This window comes from Marmota flaviventris, chromosome 10 (assembly GCF_047511675.1).
Source record: "Marmota flaviventris isolate mMarFla1 chromosome 10, mMarFla1.hap1, whole genome shotgun sequence".
In the NCBI taxonomy this organism is placed as follows: Eukaryota; Metazoa; Chordata; class Mammalia; order Rodentia; family Sciuridae; genus Marmota; species Marmota flaviventris.
This window is the reverse complement of record NC_092507.1, coordinates 3,701,142-3,716,923: the sequence shown is the minus strand read 5'-3', so window position 1 is coordinate 3,716,923 and position 15,782 is coordinate 3,701,142. Positions and strand designations below refer to the sequence as shown.

The window sequence follows — 15,782 nt, the reverse complement described above, 5'->3', positions numbered from 1 at the left end:
CTGCAAGGACAGCGCAAGTCCGCAGCTGCGGCCCTCACGGTTGCGGGGCGGGTCCCTCCATCCTCCTACCGCAGACCCTACCAGACGTCCGGTGGTTTTGGAACGGGGAGCTGCTAGGGCCCGGGGATGGTCTTGAGTGCCCAGCGCGGGGAGAACCAACAGGGAGGGCTGGCAAGGAGTCCAGCTACGCGCCGGCAGCCGGCAGCCTCACCCCCTGCTGCCCAGCGCTTTGAGCGCTGCTCGGAGCTGTGGCCCTCCCTAGGAGTCGCTGACCCTGGAAGGACAGGCAGCCGGACTGGGTTTTGCTTCCTACGCACTCTCCCCTGTCGCCTCTCTTCACTTCTCCCTCTTCCCTCACTCCCACCCCTGGAATTCCACACTCGTTGTCCTTCTGGTGACCTGCTGGCGACGCCCCTTCGGCGCAGTGCTCCGGCCCACCTCTACCAGGGTGGTGCTGCCTCCGGCACAGCAGGAGCCTAAACCTCGCGGACGGGTCCGCAGCTCTGCCCCGGGGCCACTCCGCCTGGAGGAGAGGGGAGGACGCATAGGCTGGAAAGGACTGTGACCGGCCAGGGTCTGTGGTTCTACTAGACCCGGCCTGAAATGACAGAACTCAGTGCGGCAGGAGTGCGGCGCAGAGCCAGCGAGAGGACACCTTGGCGGGGTCTTCAGGGGTGCAGGGGCCCCCTGCCTAGGTGCCAGTAGAGTGGGTTTTTGCAGGTCCATTTCCTTGATCGCCAAATGGGGGCGCCAGAGAGCAGCAAACATTTCTCCACAGGCATTCCAGCGCTTGGGAGGCGGAGCAAGAGGCTTTGGAATCCCAGCCCCACCTTGGTCAAGTTAGCGACCTTTTAGAGCTGCACAAAAGAGGGGCTGGTCCCGTTAGCTCTGCGTGGTGAGGCACGTCTGTAATCCCAGAGACTGGGGAGGCTGAGGCAGGAGGATCCTAAATTCCAGGCCAGCCTCAGCAATTTAGACCCTCAGTAATTTAGGAAGAACTAGTCTCAAAACAAAAAGGGTTGGGTTTGTAGCTCAGTGGTAAAGCTCCCTTGGATTTAATCCCTAGTACCCCCCCCCCCCAAAAAAAAAGGCTGGCTCCCACCGAGCTTCCGAATGATTAAGGCCCTATCCCCATTGTCAGCCAAGTTCCCAGAAGAAGGCTGGGTTTATTTGGGTGGGAGGTTGGGAAGGGAACTTCCTGTCTTTTCAGTAGAGCGCCCTCTGCTCTGATGGCATGGCCGATGCTTGTTCACCCCATTACCTCCTTTCCTCATTCTCAGTTATCTTGTGTTATCCCTGAAAGCCGCCCCTGTTTCTGCACCTTTGCAACCAGCCTGACCACAGAAGGTGCTCAATAAAAGTTTAATAAATAGTTAGAGGGAAAAAATATGAGATAATATTCCAGCTGGGTTTTGAAGGATGCGTTTGCCAGCAGGTGAAAGTAAATGCTAGGTTGAAATCACCTGTTCTTTTAAGGGCCTTCCCTAACCCTGGCTGGATTTATGCTTGCAGTCATAACAGTAGTAACAATGGCTAATGTTTGCTGGCCAAGGTATTTTCAGTTGTATTAACTGATTTAATCCTGATAACTTTAAAGAGTAGAAAATGTTAACTCTAGTAGGTGGTGGAGCTGATATACAAACTAGGTATGTGCTTTGTAAATAAATGACACACCAGTTTCCCAGTAGGAAGTGGTGTTGTTTTTCTTTGGCAGGGTGGGGGTGGCGGGGTAGCGGGGTGGGTTTACTGGAGATTGAACCCAGGGGTGCTTAACCACTGAGCTACATCCCTGCTCTTCTTTTTATTTTATTTTATTTTTGTGTAGTTGTAGATGGACAGCATGCCTTTACTTTTTTATTTTTATGTGGTGCTAAGGATCTAACCCAGTCCCCACACCTGCTAGGCAAATACTCTGCCACTGAGCTACAACCCCAGCCCTTTATTTTTTATTTTGAGACAGGGGCTTGCTAAGTTGCTGAGGCTGGCTTTGCACTTGTGATCCTCCTGCCTTAGCCTCCTGAGTTGCTGGGATCACAGGTGTGCGCTACCACTCCTGGCTTATTTTTTATTTTGATACAGAGACTCACTGAATTGTAGAGGTGGGCCTTGAACATGCAATCCTCCTGCCTCAGCCTCTTGAGTTGCTGGGATCACAGGTGTATGTCACAGCACCTGGTGGAAATGGTGTTCTTGAAACTCAGGTTTCTTTATTTAGTCCATCCATTTATGTTTTCATCTATTCGTCTAGTATTTATTGAATATCTATCATGGACCAGATTTGTAGCAGGCAGCAGGACATAGAAGGGAACATACCAGCCATGGTTAGCCAAACACACCAATACAAGTACACACACACACACATTCTCTCTCTCTCTCTCTCCCCAATACTGACAGACTGTGTTAAATACCCTGAAGAAAATAATAAGGATGTGTGACAGAGGGTAGGTGGCAGGGGGTAGAGCTGAGGGCCACACTAGGGAACCATAGGCAGTGATGGGCACTGAACATGAGACCCCTTACTGAGCTACATCCCCAGGCCTTTCTATTTTTTTTTTTTTTGGTGGGGGTCACCATGGATTGAACTCAGGGACACTCAACCACTGAGCCACATCCCCAGCCCTATTTTTGTATTTTATTTAGAGACAGAGTCTCACTGAGTTGCTTAGTGCCTTGCCATTACTGAAGCTGGCTTTGAACCTGTGATCCTCCTGTCTCAGCCTCCTGAGCCGCTGAAATCACAGGCTTGTACCACTGCATATGGCCCCTAGGTCTTTTTTTTAATTTACTTTGAGACAGGGTCTCACTAAGTTGCCCAGGCTGGGCTTGAACTTGTGATTCTCCTGCCTCAGCTTCCTGAGTCACTGGGATTACAGGTATGTGCCACTATGCCTGGCTGCATCAGACTTTCAAGTCCATATGGTAAAGGTCTAGAGCAGCTCAGGGTCACTTTGGCCCATGCTGACAGATTCTAATTGGAACCTGTTCTTACAGATTTTATGACCAGGGGGAATTATCCTTATCTCCCTGAGTTCTGGGAACTGGATTGTGTGAGGGTCTCAAAAGTCTCCCCAGCTCCCAGGGTAGCTTCTATTCTTATCAGTATTTGAGACCTGAGTTCCCTCTGCAGATAACAGGTTGCTGAGGAATGTAACATGTCCTATAACCTTCAGCCAGGCAGGGCTGCAGGCAAATTGCTTTTTTTTTTTTTTTGATACTGGGAATTGAAGCAGAGGTGCTTAACCACTGAGCCATATTGTGGCCCTTTTTATTTTGAGACAGGGTCTCAATAAGTTGCTTAGGGCCTTGCTAAATTTCTGAGACTGGCCTCGAACTTGAGATCTTTCTGCCTCAACTGCCTGAGTCATTGGGATTACAGGTGTGTGCCACTGCATCAGCAGCAAAGTGCTTTTTAAAAAGAAATCATGTGGGGGTCAGTGCAGCAGACCCCGTTACAGAATTATCCCCTCAACCCAATGATCCCGGTGCTCATGTTGTTGACCTCTCCTGAGAAGCTTTGTGTAGAGGGAGACAAAAGGGGCGATAACAGAAGGGGAAGGTTGAGGTCCAGGGATTGCTTTTGCTTTTTTAAGGTGAGAGATATTGAAGACTGGTTAGATGGTGACAGGAATGATCCAAGAGGAAGGCTAAAGGAATGATTCTTTTGAGGGGTGAGAGGTGTTGGAGTGATACCCTCTTACAGACAGTAGTGCAAGAGATGATGCCCAAGGGTAGGGGTTGGCACCAGATGGGTAGAACATTAAAAAATAAATTTTTTAGCTTCTGATGGACCTATATTTTATTTATTTATATGTGGTGCTGAGAATCGAACACAGTGCCTCACACATGCTAGACAAGCAGTCCACCACTGAGCCACACCCCCAGCCCAAGTAAGGGCATTTTTTTCAAAAGCAGCAGGAGACATGTAGCTGTTGCTGGATGGTCAGATGTGACACAGGAGTGTCTGCTCTCAGAGAAAGAGCAATGGAATCAATAGTTTTGAGGGAGGCTTGGGGAGGAGGGGCTGGCACTTTGACCAGAGGTGTTAAATAGTCACTTAGGAGAGCATTTTAGGCTCAGGAGCATACCAGTCAAGGTTTAATGGGGAGACACTATGCTACCAATGCTCCCGACACGACACTTGCAGTGGGGTCAGGTCCCAATAAATCTATAAACTGAAAATATCATAAGTCTAAGATGCATGTAATACATCTAACCTACTGAGGACCCCAGTATGCAACACAGCACATAGAGTATTGGTTACCCACCCTTCCAACTGACGCCACCCAGCATTGTTAGAGATGGTATCTCACTAGCCCAGGGAACTATGGAAAGTCAAAAGTACAGTTTCTACTGAATGCATATTGCTTTCCCACCTGCCGGGTTTCTGTTCTCGCGACTGAAAGGCTCAGGGGTCACTCTAGTTAAACTGGGCTAACTGGGCTGCACGAAATAACCACACAAGAGACACAAATACCTTTTTCTTTGGGGTTGCTGTGAAGGCTCCTCTGACCTTAAGGGTCTGCAGAGAGAGAGAGAGAGAGAGAGAGAGAGAGAGAGAGAGAGAGCGCATGCGCACTGACCCCTTTTATTGAGGAGAAGCTATTCAAATGAGGCAAGGGATCAGGTTTCAGGGGGCTGAGTCTATCTTCATGATGTCCACTGTCAGCAGGTTGACTGACACCTGGGTAGGCCACACCCAAGGGCACAGTAAGAGGAGGGGACACACACAACGCACTTCCATGGAAGATTCTATCCTAAACAGGGCAAGGGGTTATATTACAAAGGAACAGGTGAGCATAGCTTCACCCATGGGGCTGTAGCAAGACACACCCATTTCTGTGACTGAGCGCCTCAGCACCCAGCTAGGGAGTGTAACTCAGTCACCCACCATCTATAAAGACAAAAAATCATAAGTAGAACCATCTTAACTTGGTTTGTCTGTAGTTTTTAACATAATCAAAGAATTGTTTTTCTTTTTGGTAATGCTGGGGATGGAACCCAGGACCTTAAGAATGCTAGGTAAGCACTCTACCACTGAGCTACGCCTCAACCCAAGGATGTTAACTAGGCCTGAAGACTTACTGCCTAGATGATTGAAGGGGTAAAATAAGAAAAGTAGCAACTGAAGAAAGGTGCTATCACTTCTTCCTGGTATGATGCTGCAGCTCTGGGGAGCTGAACCTCAGACATCTGAGGAGCAGGTGCTACACTGCTGGGACTCTGAGAAAAAAATGAAACTGGTTCTCCACGTGCTGAAATAACTGCAAATTGTATTCCACTGATGCTTCTGGAATGTTCCAACCACCACTGCTGAGAGACAAGAGTGGGAGACACCAACAGAACAAGCAGGAAGCAAATCCCCTATTACAGAGTCTGACTGGGGAGAGCTGCCACAGCAGAAGTGTTTGCAGAACCTAGTCTCAGCACTGCAAAGTCAAGAATAGCAGGTGGCTTTGGAGCCCGGTCTACTGGTCAGTATGGAGTGGGTTTCTTCCAATAAGCCAGGATTGGGGTTTTGATGGGTGAGTCCACAAGCCAGGTGACAGGAGTGGACAGGGTATGCAACCGAATGATCACAATCCAGGATCCTGGAATATAACTCTACAAGGACACAAAGGGTGAAAAGTGGACGAAGGCCCTGCTTTTCCACGTGTGATCAGTGGACCGGCAGCACCAGCATCCTCTGGAAGTTCCAGATATGCAGATCTCAGACCCCAGAAACCCACTGAATTGGAACTTCAGCCCTGAGTGGTCGTTTGTCAGAAGACTTCGGAACTGGGAAACTAGATGGCTAGGAGTGGTGGGTGACTGGAGGATGCAGGCTCGAATTTGAGACCATGGAGGGATCACACTGGAGATGAACACTGGCCACACAAGGTGGGCCAGCGCGGGAGGGACGGTCCCCTGGCACGAGCTTCCAAGCTGGGCTTTTTAGACAGGACGAAGAAATAGGACTTCTGATCCCGTTTTCCCCGTGGCCAAAAGGGATTCCTTACATTCCCAAGTTGGTGGGCTCGATTCCCATCCCACTATCTGGCTATTTTCGGTTTAGTGAATTTCCTTATTAATTTTTCTTTTTTCTTTCCAAGGTTTTCAAAAGCAGAGCCAGCCCCCTTGTTTCTCTTTGGGCTCGTCCAGCCAGGCTGCCCCCTCCGATCCTTCGCAGTGGAACAGACCGCCCGGCCCCCTTCCTCTCCCCGCAACCCTGGGTGAGCAGAAAACTTTGCATTCAGGGAAAACCAATCGCTCCCCGATCGTGCTCAGCCGGGCGAGCCGCGGCGATCGGGGGGCGGGGCGGAGTTGATGCTTGCTGCCTGTGCCCTGCGTGCCCTGCGCGCCGCGGGCTCTTTGCGTCTGCGTAGTGCGCCCACCTCCCTTTCTGCCTCCGCTGCCGCCATGGCGCCCGTGGTTAGTATGGCTCCGCGTGAGGCCTCGGCTCCGGGCGCGGCACGTGGGCCCCGCCGGGTTGGCTCCCGCCCAGGCTTGCGGGGGACGGCGCTCTGCAGCGTCTGGCCCGAGCGGCCCGGCAGCCAGTCGGAGTGGGCCGGGGCAGTCGCTGAGCCCGGCACGTTGTGGGCGGAGGAGGCCGCTGCCCGAGGTCGTGCGGGAGAGCCGGGAGCTTCGGGGCCGCGGCTCGGCCGGGGACCCCGAGTGGGGCCGGCGGCGGCTGGGGCCTGGAGGTCGCGGGCTGGCGGGCCTCGGTCCTGGGCCTGATCCTGGCTGCCTGGGCGGGGGGCGGGGACGGGGAGCGGGGCGTTCGGCAGCCCGGCTTGGAGACCGGCGGACGTGGTTCGCGCAGCGCCGGCCTGGCCTAGGGGAAAACGAGCTTGCCGGGCGCAGCTGTGCGGGCCCCGGTGGGGTCGGGCGAAGGCCGCAGGTCGGGTCCCGTAGCCAGGCCCGGCTCCGCTGTGCGGCGTCTCGGCGCAGCCGGTCGCTCGCCCTCCTCCGGGGTTACGTGTGGAAAGCTGTTTTACCCTGCTTCTCACTTCCGGATCCCTAGGTCTTTCTGCCTGGTGGGCTTTTAAACGTTTCTGTGCATTTGTGTGCGTTTGGTTTAAAACCTGGGTGGGCGCTGAGGCCCATTGAGGGTAGGTGTGCCTGCTGATCGGTGTGTTTCCGGGGTTAGGTTTTAAAGCCTCCCATCCCCCTTGCTTTTAAGTAAGTTTTGCAGTAACTGTTTGAAAAATTGCCCAATTAATACAAGCTTTAGACCTTTTAAATATAAAGGGAGGGATGTGAGATGTGCTCTTAAAACGGTCAGTTTAGATTCTGCAAAGCTTTTTAAAGTAGAAATACAGGTAACTTAGTGGCATCAGGAGATTGTAGAGGAAGAAGATGAAGCTTGTTTTTGAAAGTAAAGAAACTTTCCTTTGCCTCATGACTTGGAAATACTAATTGATAGTTTAAACCATTAATCAAAGACCTGCACTTGTTGACAATATTGTTATACTAAGATCCTAAGTTTTAGCTTTAACCGGTTGTTCAAGCTGGAGTGCACCAGTGGTCAGGATTCTGTGCCGTTTCCTTTGCTGTCCTGAGTGTGCAGGAGAGACAGGTTTAAGGGAGAAGAGCTAAAATGAGTGAGAGCTATGTGTGGAACATGGACCAAGGGTTGATTTCTCTTTAACATTGTTTTGGGTATGCAAGACATTTGCTGCTTGTGGTCTGATTCTGGAGTAAAATAAAGGAGCAGGTCTTGAAAATTGTATTTGGAAATTTTATAGCAAGAAAAAGGAAATGTTTAATTGTAGGATTCCTGCTTGTAAGGGGGAGACTGGAAAGGTTAAATGGGACAAGACTTCATTTCCTCATTTCAAATATCGCTCCCCACCCTAAGTCTCCTAAGCTTGTAGAATAGCACCTTCTGTTAGCCCTTTGCTGCTCTTGGGTAAAGCATGACTCTTGGTGCTCTTGCAAGGGAACCCATTTCCATGGGTTTTGTATTTGCATGGGCTTTTTGTTTTTCTTAACTGGTTGGAGCTTCATCTGTGTTATTTGTGTACTTTCTCAGAAAAAGCTTGTGGCGAAGGGGGGCAAAAAAAAGAAGCAGGTTCTGAAATTCACCCTTGATTGCACTCACCCTGTAGAAGATGGAATCATGGATGCTGCCAATTTCGTAAGTTCCATCCTGCCTGCCACTGTGGACTTGGGAGGTGATGAGCCTTTTGAGATGCTGTTGAAAAAGCCTACTGGGGTACATTTCTGTGTTTAGGCATGTAGGTACTCCACACTTAACCTCTGAGGAGCACAGGCAAATTACTTCTTTCAAGTTCCACTTTCTCTGTGCATCAGTTATGAGGAATAAATGAGAAGGGTTTAACATAAGTAAGGTGGTTCCAGCGCACAGGTGGAGTATGATTGTATTTCCCTCCTCCCTGTTAGTTACCACAGATGCTTTTACTTAAAAGTTACCACTGGAGCTCCATTGGGACCAGTACTGCCCTTGCACTTTGGTAAGTTGAAGCATTAAGTGATGGGCCCTGAACCGTACTATGGGCAACCTCATCTTGCATCTCACTGTGCCTCCTCAGACAGATGGCAGCGCTCCTGAGCTTCAGTGTTAACTTTAAAATGTCCTGCTTGCTGAATTGTCATTGACATTGTTTTTCCCCCAAACCTTGTATGGATTTTTGCCTCTATATTTGTTGCCATTCCCCAACCTTCTTGTATTCCACTTCAATCTAGAATTATGAAATAATCTCACTGGTGCATTTTGACTGTCACTTGGTTTTGGCTCTTACAGCCCCTCTTGGGGAATTTGGACTTAGTATTTATGTGCAGAAGTCTCCTGAATTTACATTTGCTCTTCAAACTCTTGACACTCCTGTTGCCAAGATTATTACAAAAATAATTTTCAAATTAAAAAAAAAAGTTAAAAACTTGGCTTACAATCACCTCATTGCTTATTCCCTTTACAAGGGTGCCCGTTGTGTCCTTGTTCTTCAAGAAGTCCCTCAGGTGACTTATTTCTTCTGTCTCATGACTTCTTACTTTTCACTGTGGCCTTTTTTTCCCTCCTAACACTGGTGGTGTTTTCCTGTTGGGTATCTCAGTGGTATCCCAGGCCTCCCCTGCCTCTTCTCTGCAGGCCAGTCCAGTCCAGCTGATTCCTTAGCAACTCATCTGTATGAATGTCTTTCCTTCTAGAAACCTCCTCAGGGTGGAAAACTTAAGTCATTTATGAATTTAGGATGCACAATGCAAGATTTCTGACCTAATCAGTTGGCCCCATCTGCAGTTAACCTTTTGAGTTGGAGTTTTTAAAAAGAGAATGCATAGCCTTTTTTTTTTTTCCCCCCCTTAATGTGCTGGGGGTTTAACCCAGGCCTCACATATGCCAAGTAAGCATTCTATCCCTTAGCTATATCCCTAGCCTCCCTACCCCTTTTTTAAAAATCATGGTCCTGGGGGGAGATTCAGGGCCTCTATTACTGCTAGGCAAGCATTCTACTACTGACTTACATCTTTAGTCCTGAAAATTTTGAAGTTTTAGGCTGAAAGAGACTTTATCTTGTTGCTATAGCCAAAAAAACCAGAAAAGTCCTTTTTGGATCAAGATTCCTAAAGCCAGAGATGTGGCTTGCCCATGCTCGTACTAGGTGGTGTGCAGAGTGTATCCCTGGGCCTACTGCCCCTTCTGCTGTACCATCCGCATGGCCCTAGGCATGGAATGGTTTTGGCTACTATATGTCGGTGCTCATCTTCTCTGGAAGTGTTGAGAATGGTGCTGCATGCTCCTTGGATTCTGAAGTACTGCAAGCCTTGCTTGTGTATTCCTTATAAAAGTTTGACCTTGGGTTTCCCCTCTATTTTTTATAATGTGACCCAAGAATAAGTTGCTGGCCAAGACTTCCATGTGGAGGCGAATTTGATCTTCCTTGGAGGCAGTCATATATGTTCACGACTGAACAGTATGGTCATAGTGCATGTAAATAAGGCTGAATAGTTCAGACTCTGAGTAGCTGAAAATTTGTTGTCATTCAAATCTAATTTAAAAAACAACTGAGAATGTAGCTCAGTGGTAGAGTACTTGCCTAACTTAAACGAGGTCCTAGGTTCAATCTCCACAACAATAACAACAACAAAAAAATAGGAATAAATAAAGAGGCAAGGCAACTATGTGGTTTAGTATTGGGAGAACAAGCAAAATATGCTGTTGACACAGGTGAACCTGTCCTTTAATTGGTCAATTTGATAATTTCATTTCTACAGGAGCAGTTTCTCCAAGAGAGAATCAAAGTGAACGGAAAAGCTGGAAATCTTGGTGGAGGGGTTGTGACCATTGAAAGGAGCAAAAGCAAGATCACTGTAACATCTGAGGTGCCTTTTTCCAAAAGGTATGGAAGGCTGGTGTCACTGCTTTGGCCCGCCCCAGTGCATGGGAATGTGGCCACCAGCGGTTTGTTTGGTGGTTGCATCTGCTAATCACTGGAACAGTGCTTAGTGCAAGAAGACAGCATGTGTCAGCACAGTAGTTCTCAGTACTCAACTTTGGTCATTTAAAGTTTGTCTTTCACAGGCTAAAGTATTTCAGATAGTAAAGGTGCTCAGACTTGCTTAGACTGCATTAAAAATGAAGACCTTGCTCCTGCTTTTAGATCACAGTGAGCAACTTTCACTTTTAATTCCATCTTTATTCCCTGTGTTATGTGGCATTGGATAAGGAATCTGGAGCTCAGCTGGGACTGAAGCCATTGCAGTTCATTGCTGTGGGCCTTTTCAAGAGGGAGGGAGGTGTTCTTTTGTCTCTACTACCCTACTTACAGGAGGATGAGGTTGAGAGACTGCATGTCATTTTACAGAGTTGGGCTTGTTTATACCCACTTCTTAGCAAAGGCCTGGCATATTCTCAGGAGCTTTCCTCATATTGTATTAGGTAGAGGGAAATTTTAGGGTGTACCAGCATACACTGGTTGTAGTTAAGCCTTTCAGTGAGGTATGGAGGCCTTCCTGGCTGAGTTCCTCTATTTGCTGGAAAGGAGATTTGATAGAGGAAGAGACAGGACAGCTGTGGGGCCTGCATGGTGCACAGACATTCAACCTGTGAGTCTCTGGCTGTAGCGGCCTTTGGAAGATTTCACTATCTTGCTGAGACGCATCCCCCCACCTTTTTAAAATATATATATATTTTTGTAGATGAACACAATATTTATTTTTATGTGGTGATGAGGATTGAACCCATGCCTAACATGTGCGAGGCAAGCACTCTACCCCTAAGCTACAGCCCCAGCCCTTCCTGAGACCTCGTCAGCATCTGTTATGAGGATGTCCCCTGACACATTTTTCTTTAGTGTTCACAGATTTTCTCATCTTTCCCCCGTGGAGGGAAGGAACTGTAATCTGCTGTGGCTTTCCCTTCTTGCTGATAATAGTTTTCCTGAAACATTTAAGGGTGTCTCTTAATCTAGACCCCCCCTTTATCTCTGGACTTTCTATCTCTCTGTTATTTATTTATCTATTTTGTTCTGGGAATTGAACCCAGGAGTGCTACATCCCCGCCCTGTTTATTTTTCATTTTTAAATTTTGAGATGGTCTTGCCAAGTTAGTTAGAGCCTCAGCCTCTAGAGTTGCTGGGATTACAGGGATTTCAGGTGTGGGCCACTATACTGCCTTCTAGAGATTTTTTTTTTAATGAGATTTTAAACATGTCATTTGAATATAGTATGGTACAAATAATAAATGACAAGAGAATCCTTCTTAAATGGAATGGCCCAATCGATTCTCTTTACGCAGGAAAGAGTGGGTAGGTTTGGTCTGAATCTTCAGCCCTGCAGGTTGCTTTTGGCTGCTAACCAATGCTCCTTTCTCGGTTCATTTCTTGGGTCACTAGCATTTGGGTCCTTGCTAATAAGTCAAGATTTACCTATACATTTCATGTAGTCCTTGTGGTAGTCTGAAGAGCTGGTAAGTATTTTGTGATCAATTTTGTAGTAGGAGAAACTGAGGCATGGAGAGGGTAATTTGCCTGGGAGGTGGTTTGTGCTGCATTGTGGTCCCTTTTCCTTTTGTGACTTCATGAGGATGTGGAACCTCAGCGCTTCACAAGCAAACAGATCAGGGAACAAACACTTGCAGGTTGGGTCATCTCCATGTCACGAGGATATTGGCCACAGAAGCTGGCCACTGCCTTCCATTTTCTAGTGATTGAGAAGCTCCCGCTTTTGCTCACACTGGAGTTGGGTAGATGAATTGAAAAAAATCTGAGCACAGCTGGGGTGCAGCCCAGTGTAGAGTGCTTGCCTGGCCTGGGTTCATCACCAGGACTGTACATACACACAAAAGCACCCCCCAAACCATACCTTTATGCCATGTGCTATGCCACACACCCATAGTCCCACTACTCAGGAGGCTGAAATAGGAGGGAGGATTCATTAGCCCAGGAGTTCAGAGCCAGCCTGGGCAACACAGTAAGACCTGTCTCAAAAATATCTGACCACTCTGCTGGAGGGAGGATAGTAGCAGGGTGCACTCTGACCCCTGCATTGGGCAGTGATCATTGCACCGGAGAAATGGGCAACCTACCAAGTGGTGGACCTACACCACAGGAGTTCTGGTCTGTGAGGGGTGTGGAATCCTTAGAGCTCCTAGGAAGCGCAGTGTTTCTCAGTGCAGGTGTTAAGATTTTTTGCCTGTCAGTTTACTCGGGCATCTTTTTCTGCAGTGGTCACTTACAAACCATTTGGCAGTTGTTTGCTGCTGTTTAACAGACAACTATTATATTTGCTAACCTGTTCTCCTTTTTACTGTCAAGTTAGGTGACTCGTGTCTGACATTCTTGTTAGAGCACTGGCTGGGTATGTTTGCTTTATCTTTTTTTTTTGGAAGGTTGGGGAAACATCTTTAGTGTAATTTTTTTTTAATATTTATTTTTTATTTTTAGGTGGACACAATATCTTTACTTTGTTTTTATGTGGTGCTGAGAATCGAACCCAGTGCCTCACGTATGCTAGGCAAGCGCGCTACCACTTGAGCCACATCCTCAGCCCCAGTGTAATGGTTTTGAATGTATGGTTTGTGTAAAAGTTAAAATGTCTCAGAATGCAAGAAGGCCATCTGTCTAGCATAGTTCTTAAGTGTCCTTTCTCTGCAGGTATTTGAAATATCTCACCAAAAAGTATTTGAAGAAGAATAATCTACGCGACTGGTTGCGTGTAGTCGCTAACAGCAAAGAGAGTTATGAATTACGTTACTTCCAGATTAACCAGGATGAAGAGGAGGAGGAAGATGAGGATTAAAACTCTTTTATCTGGAATATTTTGTATGAGTTCTTGAATAAAACTTGGGAACCAAAACAGTGGTTTATCCTTGTATCTCTGCAGTGTGACTCAAACAGAGAATGGGAACCATGGCAGATGGGCTTTATGGGCTTCCACTCGCTTACTGGTGATTACCTTTTCTTTTCTGCTTGGAAATTTCATTTCTCACAGTAGTAACCAAAGTAGGAGGAGAAGGCTGTTGGAAGGGCACTAAGGAGTGTCTAGCCCTGAGCAGTAGATTGAGGGTGTGGAGATGCAAGCTTCACTTGGTCTCTATTTTATTTTTAAAAGTACAATTGTATTTGGTTATTTTCTCAAAGGAAGATTGAGGGACTCAATGTGCGGTTTCTCATGCATTAAAGACAAAACTAGTGATATTGTTCTAAGATCGCCTTGTGGGAAATGGCAGTGTCAATGACATGCGGGTTTCTAGACTTCTGTCTTCATTTTTAAACTACAAATTACTTTTAATGCTCACAACTATGTACGCTAATCCTTTTTCTTTCTATGCCAATAAAATGTGATCCTTTAGCTTTGCTGTGTTCTACCCTTCACAAAAGGGTTTGGAGAGCAATTGTATAAAAATGAATTTGTAAATATTTCTATAAGTCTTTGCAACAGACTGTCACTCTGGCCTCCAGCAGAGGGAGCTGGAGACATCAATCTGTGAGTTCCCAAGAGGGGAGCCATTTGATGCCCAGGGCTCCAGAGGATTGCCTAGAGTGGGGCTTGAGAGGCCATTGGGGAATATTTCTTGCTGAGGATTTGGGAATTGCCCAGGAAATAGTTGTTTCTACACCACATAAGACCATGACTGGACTTCATGTCTAAAGTCCCCAGTGGTAGAAGAGTTGATCAACATGAATAAAGCCCTGGGTTCCATCCCCAATATCACACAAAAACTCCTGTGAAATGGTATATGTCTGCTTGGGATTTCGTGTCAAATGTATGCAGAGGTTAGGGGACTTGACAATGGGAAGGGCTTCAGTGGCCACATTATTGAAAGAACCTGATAACAATGCAACCTTCTGAAATCCAAACAATTCTGCAGAAGTGTCTGCCTTGTTTTGTAATTATGCTGTATAAAAATTCATGTTTTAAAGAGCTGACCACCTGATTTCCATACCTGAGATGACAGCTCTCTGAGCTGCACAGCTGGAAATTAAATGTCCAGGTCCCACCATGGCTCCAATTTAACATTTGGTGCTTCTTGGATTGAGCTTAACGTGTTGAGGTTTTGCAATTTCACTTGTGGCAAAGGCTCTTGCATTTTCTATTTCTATGCAAATTTCTTGAGGCAGAATTGTTTGCACATTTCTCCTCTGCCCTCACAGAAGGCAGCATTTCTTTCAAACCTAACGGAGGCATCCATCAGTTGCTCTTTGGCTGTGTCCCTTACCATGATTATTAACTTTATATGTGTGTGACTTGGGTTTGCAAATTTGTTTGTTGCATAGCTGTTTCCATGTAGTAATTCTTAGTTTGGCTGTTAAAAAAATTAACCCTGGACTAAGATTAGCATTTTTTTAAAATGGTCCTCTGCAATTTTAAGAAGTGTAATAAAATTGAAATCACTGGTTTTTCTATGCTTTTTTGAACTCTTGTAATTGAGTTTGATCACGTTTTATATTAAAGAGGCTAACACATGACTACTATTATTGTGCAAGCCTTTTTTTTTTTTTTTTTTAAGGACTGATCTGTTAACCTTTATTCTCTGAGTGCTGATGAGGTGTGGAGTAAAATATGTCCTTAATCTTCATTTTTTAATCTGCTGTTTGCTTCCATGAGATTCTGGAGTTGGCTGAGCTTCATAGTCTGGAGAAGAGCTTTGCAAACCATACCTTTTTCTGGTGGGAAATATATAGTGTAGGCTTGAGTCACATTGCTCCTGCCAGAGCAACTCCACCCAGGGCATCTCTTGGTCCATTTCCCTCTGTGTCCATCTGGTCCTGTTCCTCACCTGCCTGATTGGAAATGCCAGGGCTCAGAAACCTTGGGATCACTTGAGTTTTAAACTGTGATGTAAGTTCACATTAAGTCACAAAATAGAATGTTGGCAACTGTGGTTGTCACAAATGCCCTCCTCCCAAGTGCAGCTGAAGGACTGTGGTATCACTGTATGCCAGGGTCTCACCATTTCTGAAGGTGAGACCCTTTAACAATAATAAGAGCTCAATTATTGTTAAAGTGAGACCCTTTAACAATAAAAAGAGTTCTCCTGTTAAAATTACTGAAGATTTTTAGCCCCCTCTTCTGTGACTGGGGAATAGTGTCATGGTCCTCAGGAGTAGCCGGGTGTTGAGGCACAAGAGTCCCAAGCTTGCTTGTTGGTGCCTTGAGCAGTGTTGAGCCCCGAGTGGGGGGAGGGGAGTGCACTCATGCCAGATGCCTTTAAGGCAGTTGCTGTCTGGGGATGTTTAACCTCATTCTTTTTAGGGGACACTTGGTTGGTTGGAAGGTGAAAAGGATCCCCGTGAAGGGGCAGTGGTCCCTCTTGGTAACTTCAGGAGATCCTGGAAGCTGCT

The 15,782-nt window shown here is 46.9% G+C and overlaps 1 protein-coding gene across 1 annotated transcript; it reads left to right on the top strand.

Annotated features, from left to right (window-relative positions):
• Positions 1-6,325: 6,325 nt before the first annotated feature.
• Positions 6,326-13,293, top strand: Rpl22 (ribosomal protein L22). Its single transcript, XM_027947592.2, has 4 exons — positions 6,326-6,408; positions 8,012-8,116; positions 10,213-10,337; positions 13,092-13,293. Exons 1-4 carry the CDS (start codon positions 6,397-6,399, stop codon positions 13,234-13,236), a joined length of 387 nt encoding a protein of 128 aa, XP_027803393.2. The 5' UTR covers positions 6,326-6,396; the 3' UTR covers positions 13,237-13,293.
• The last annotated feature ends 2,489 nt before the right edge of the window (positions 13,294-15,782 follow it).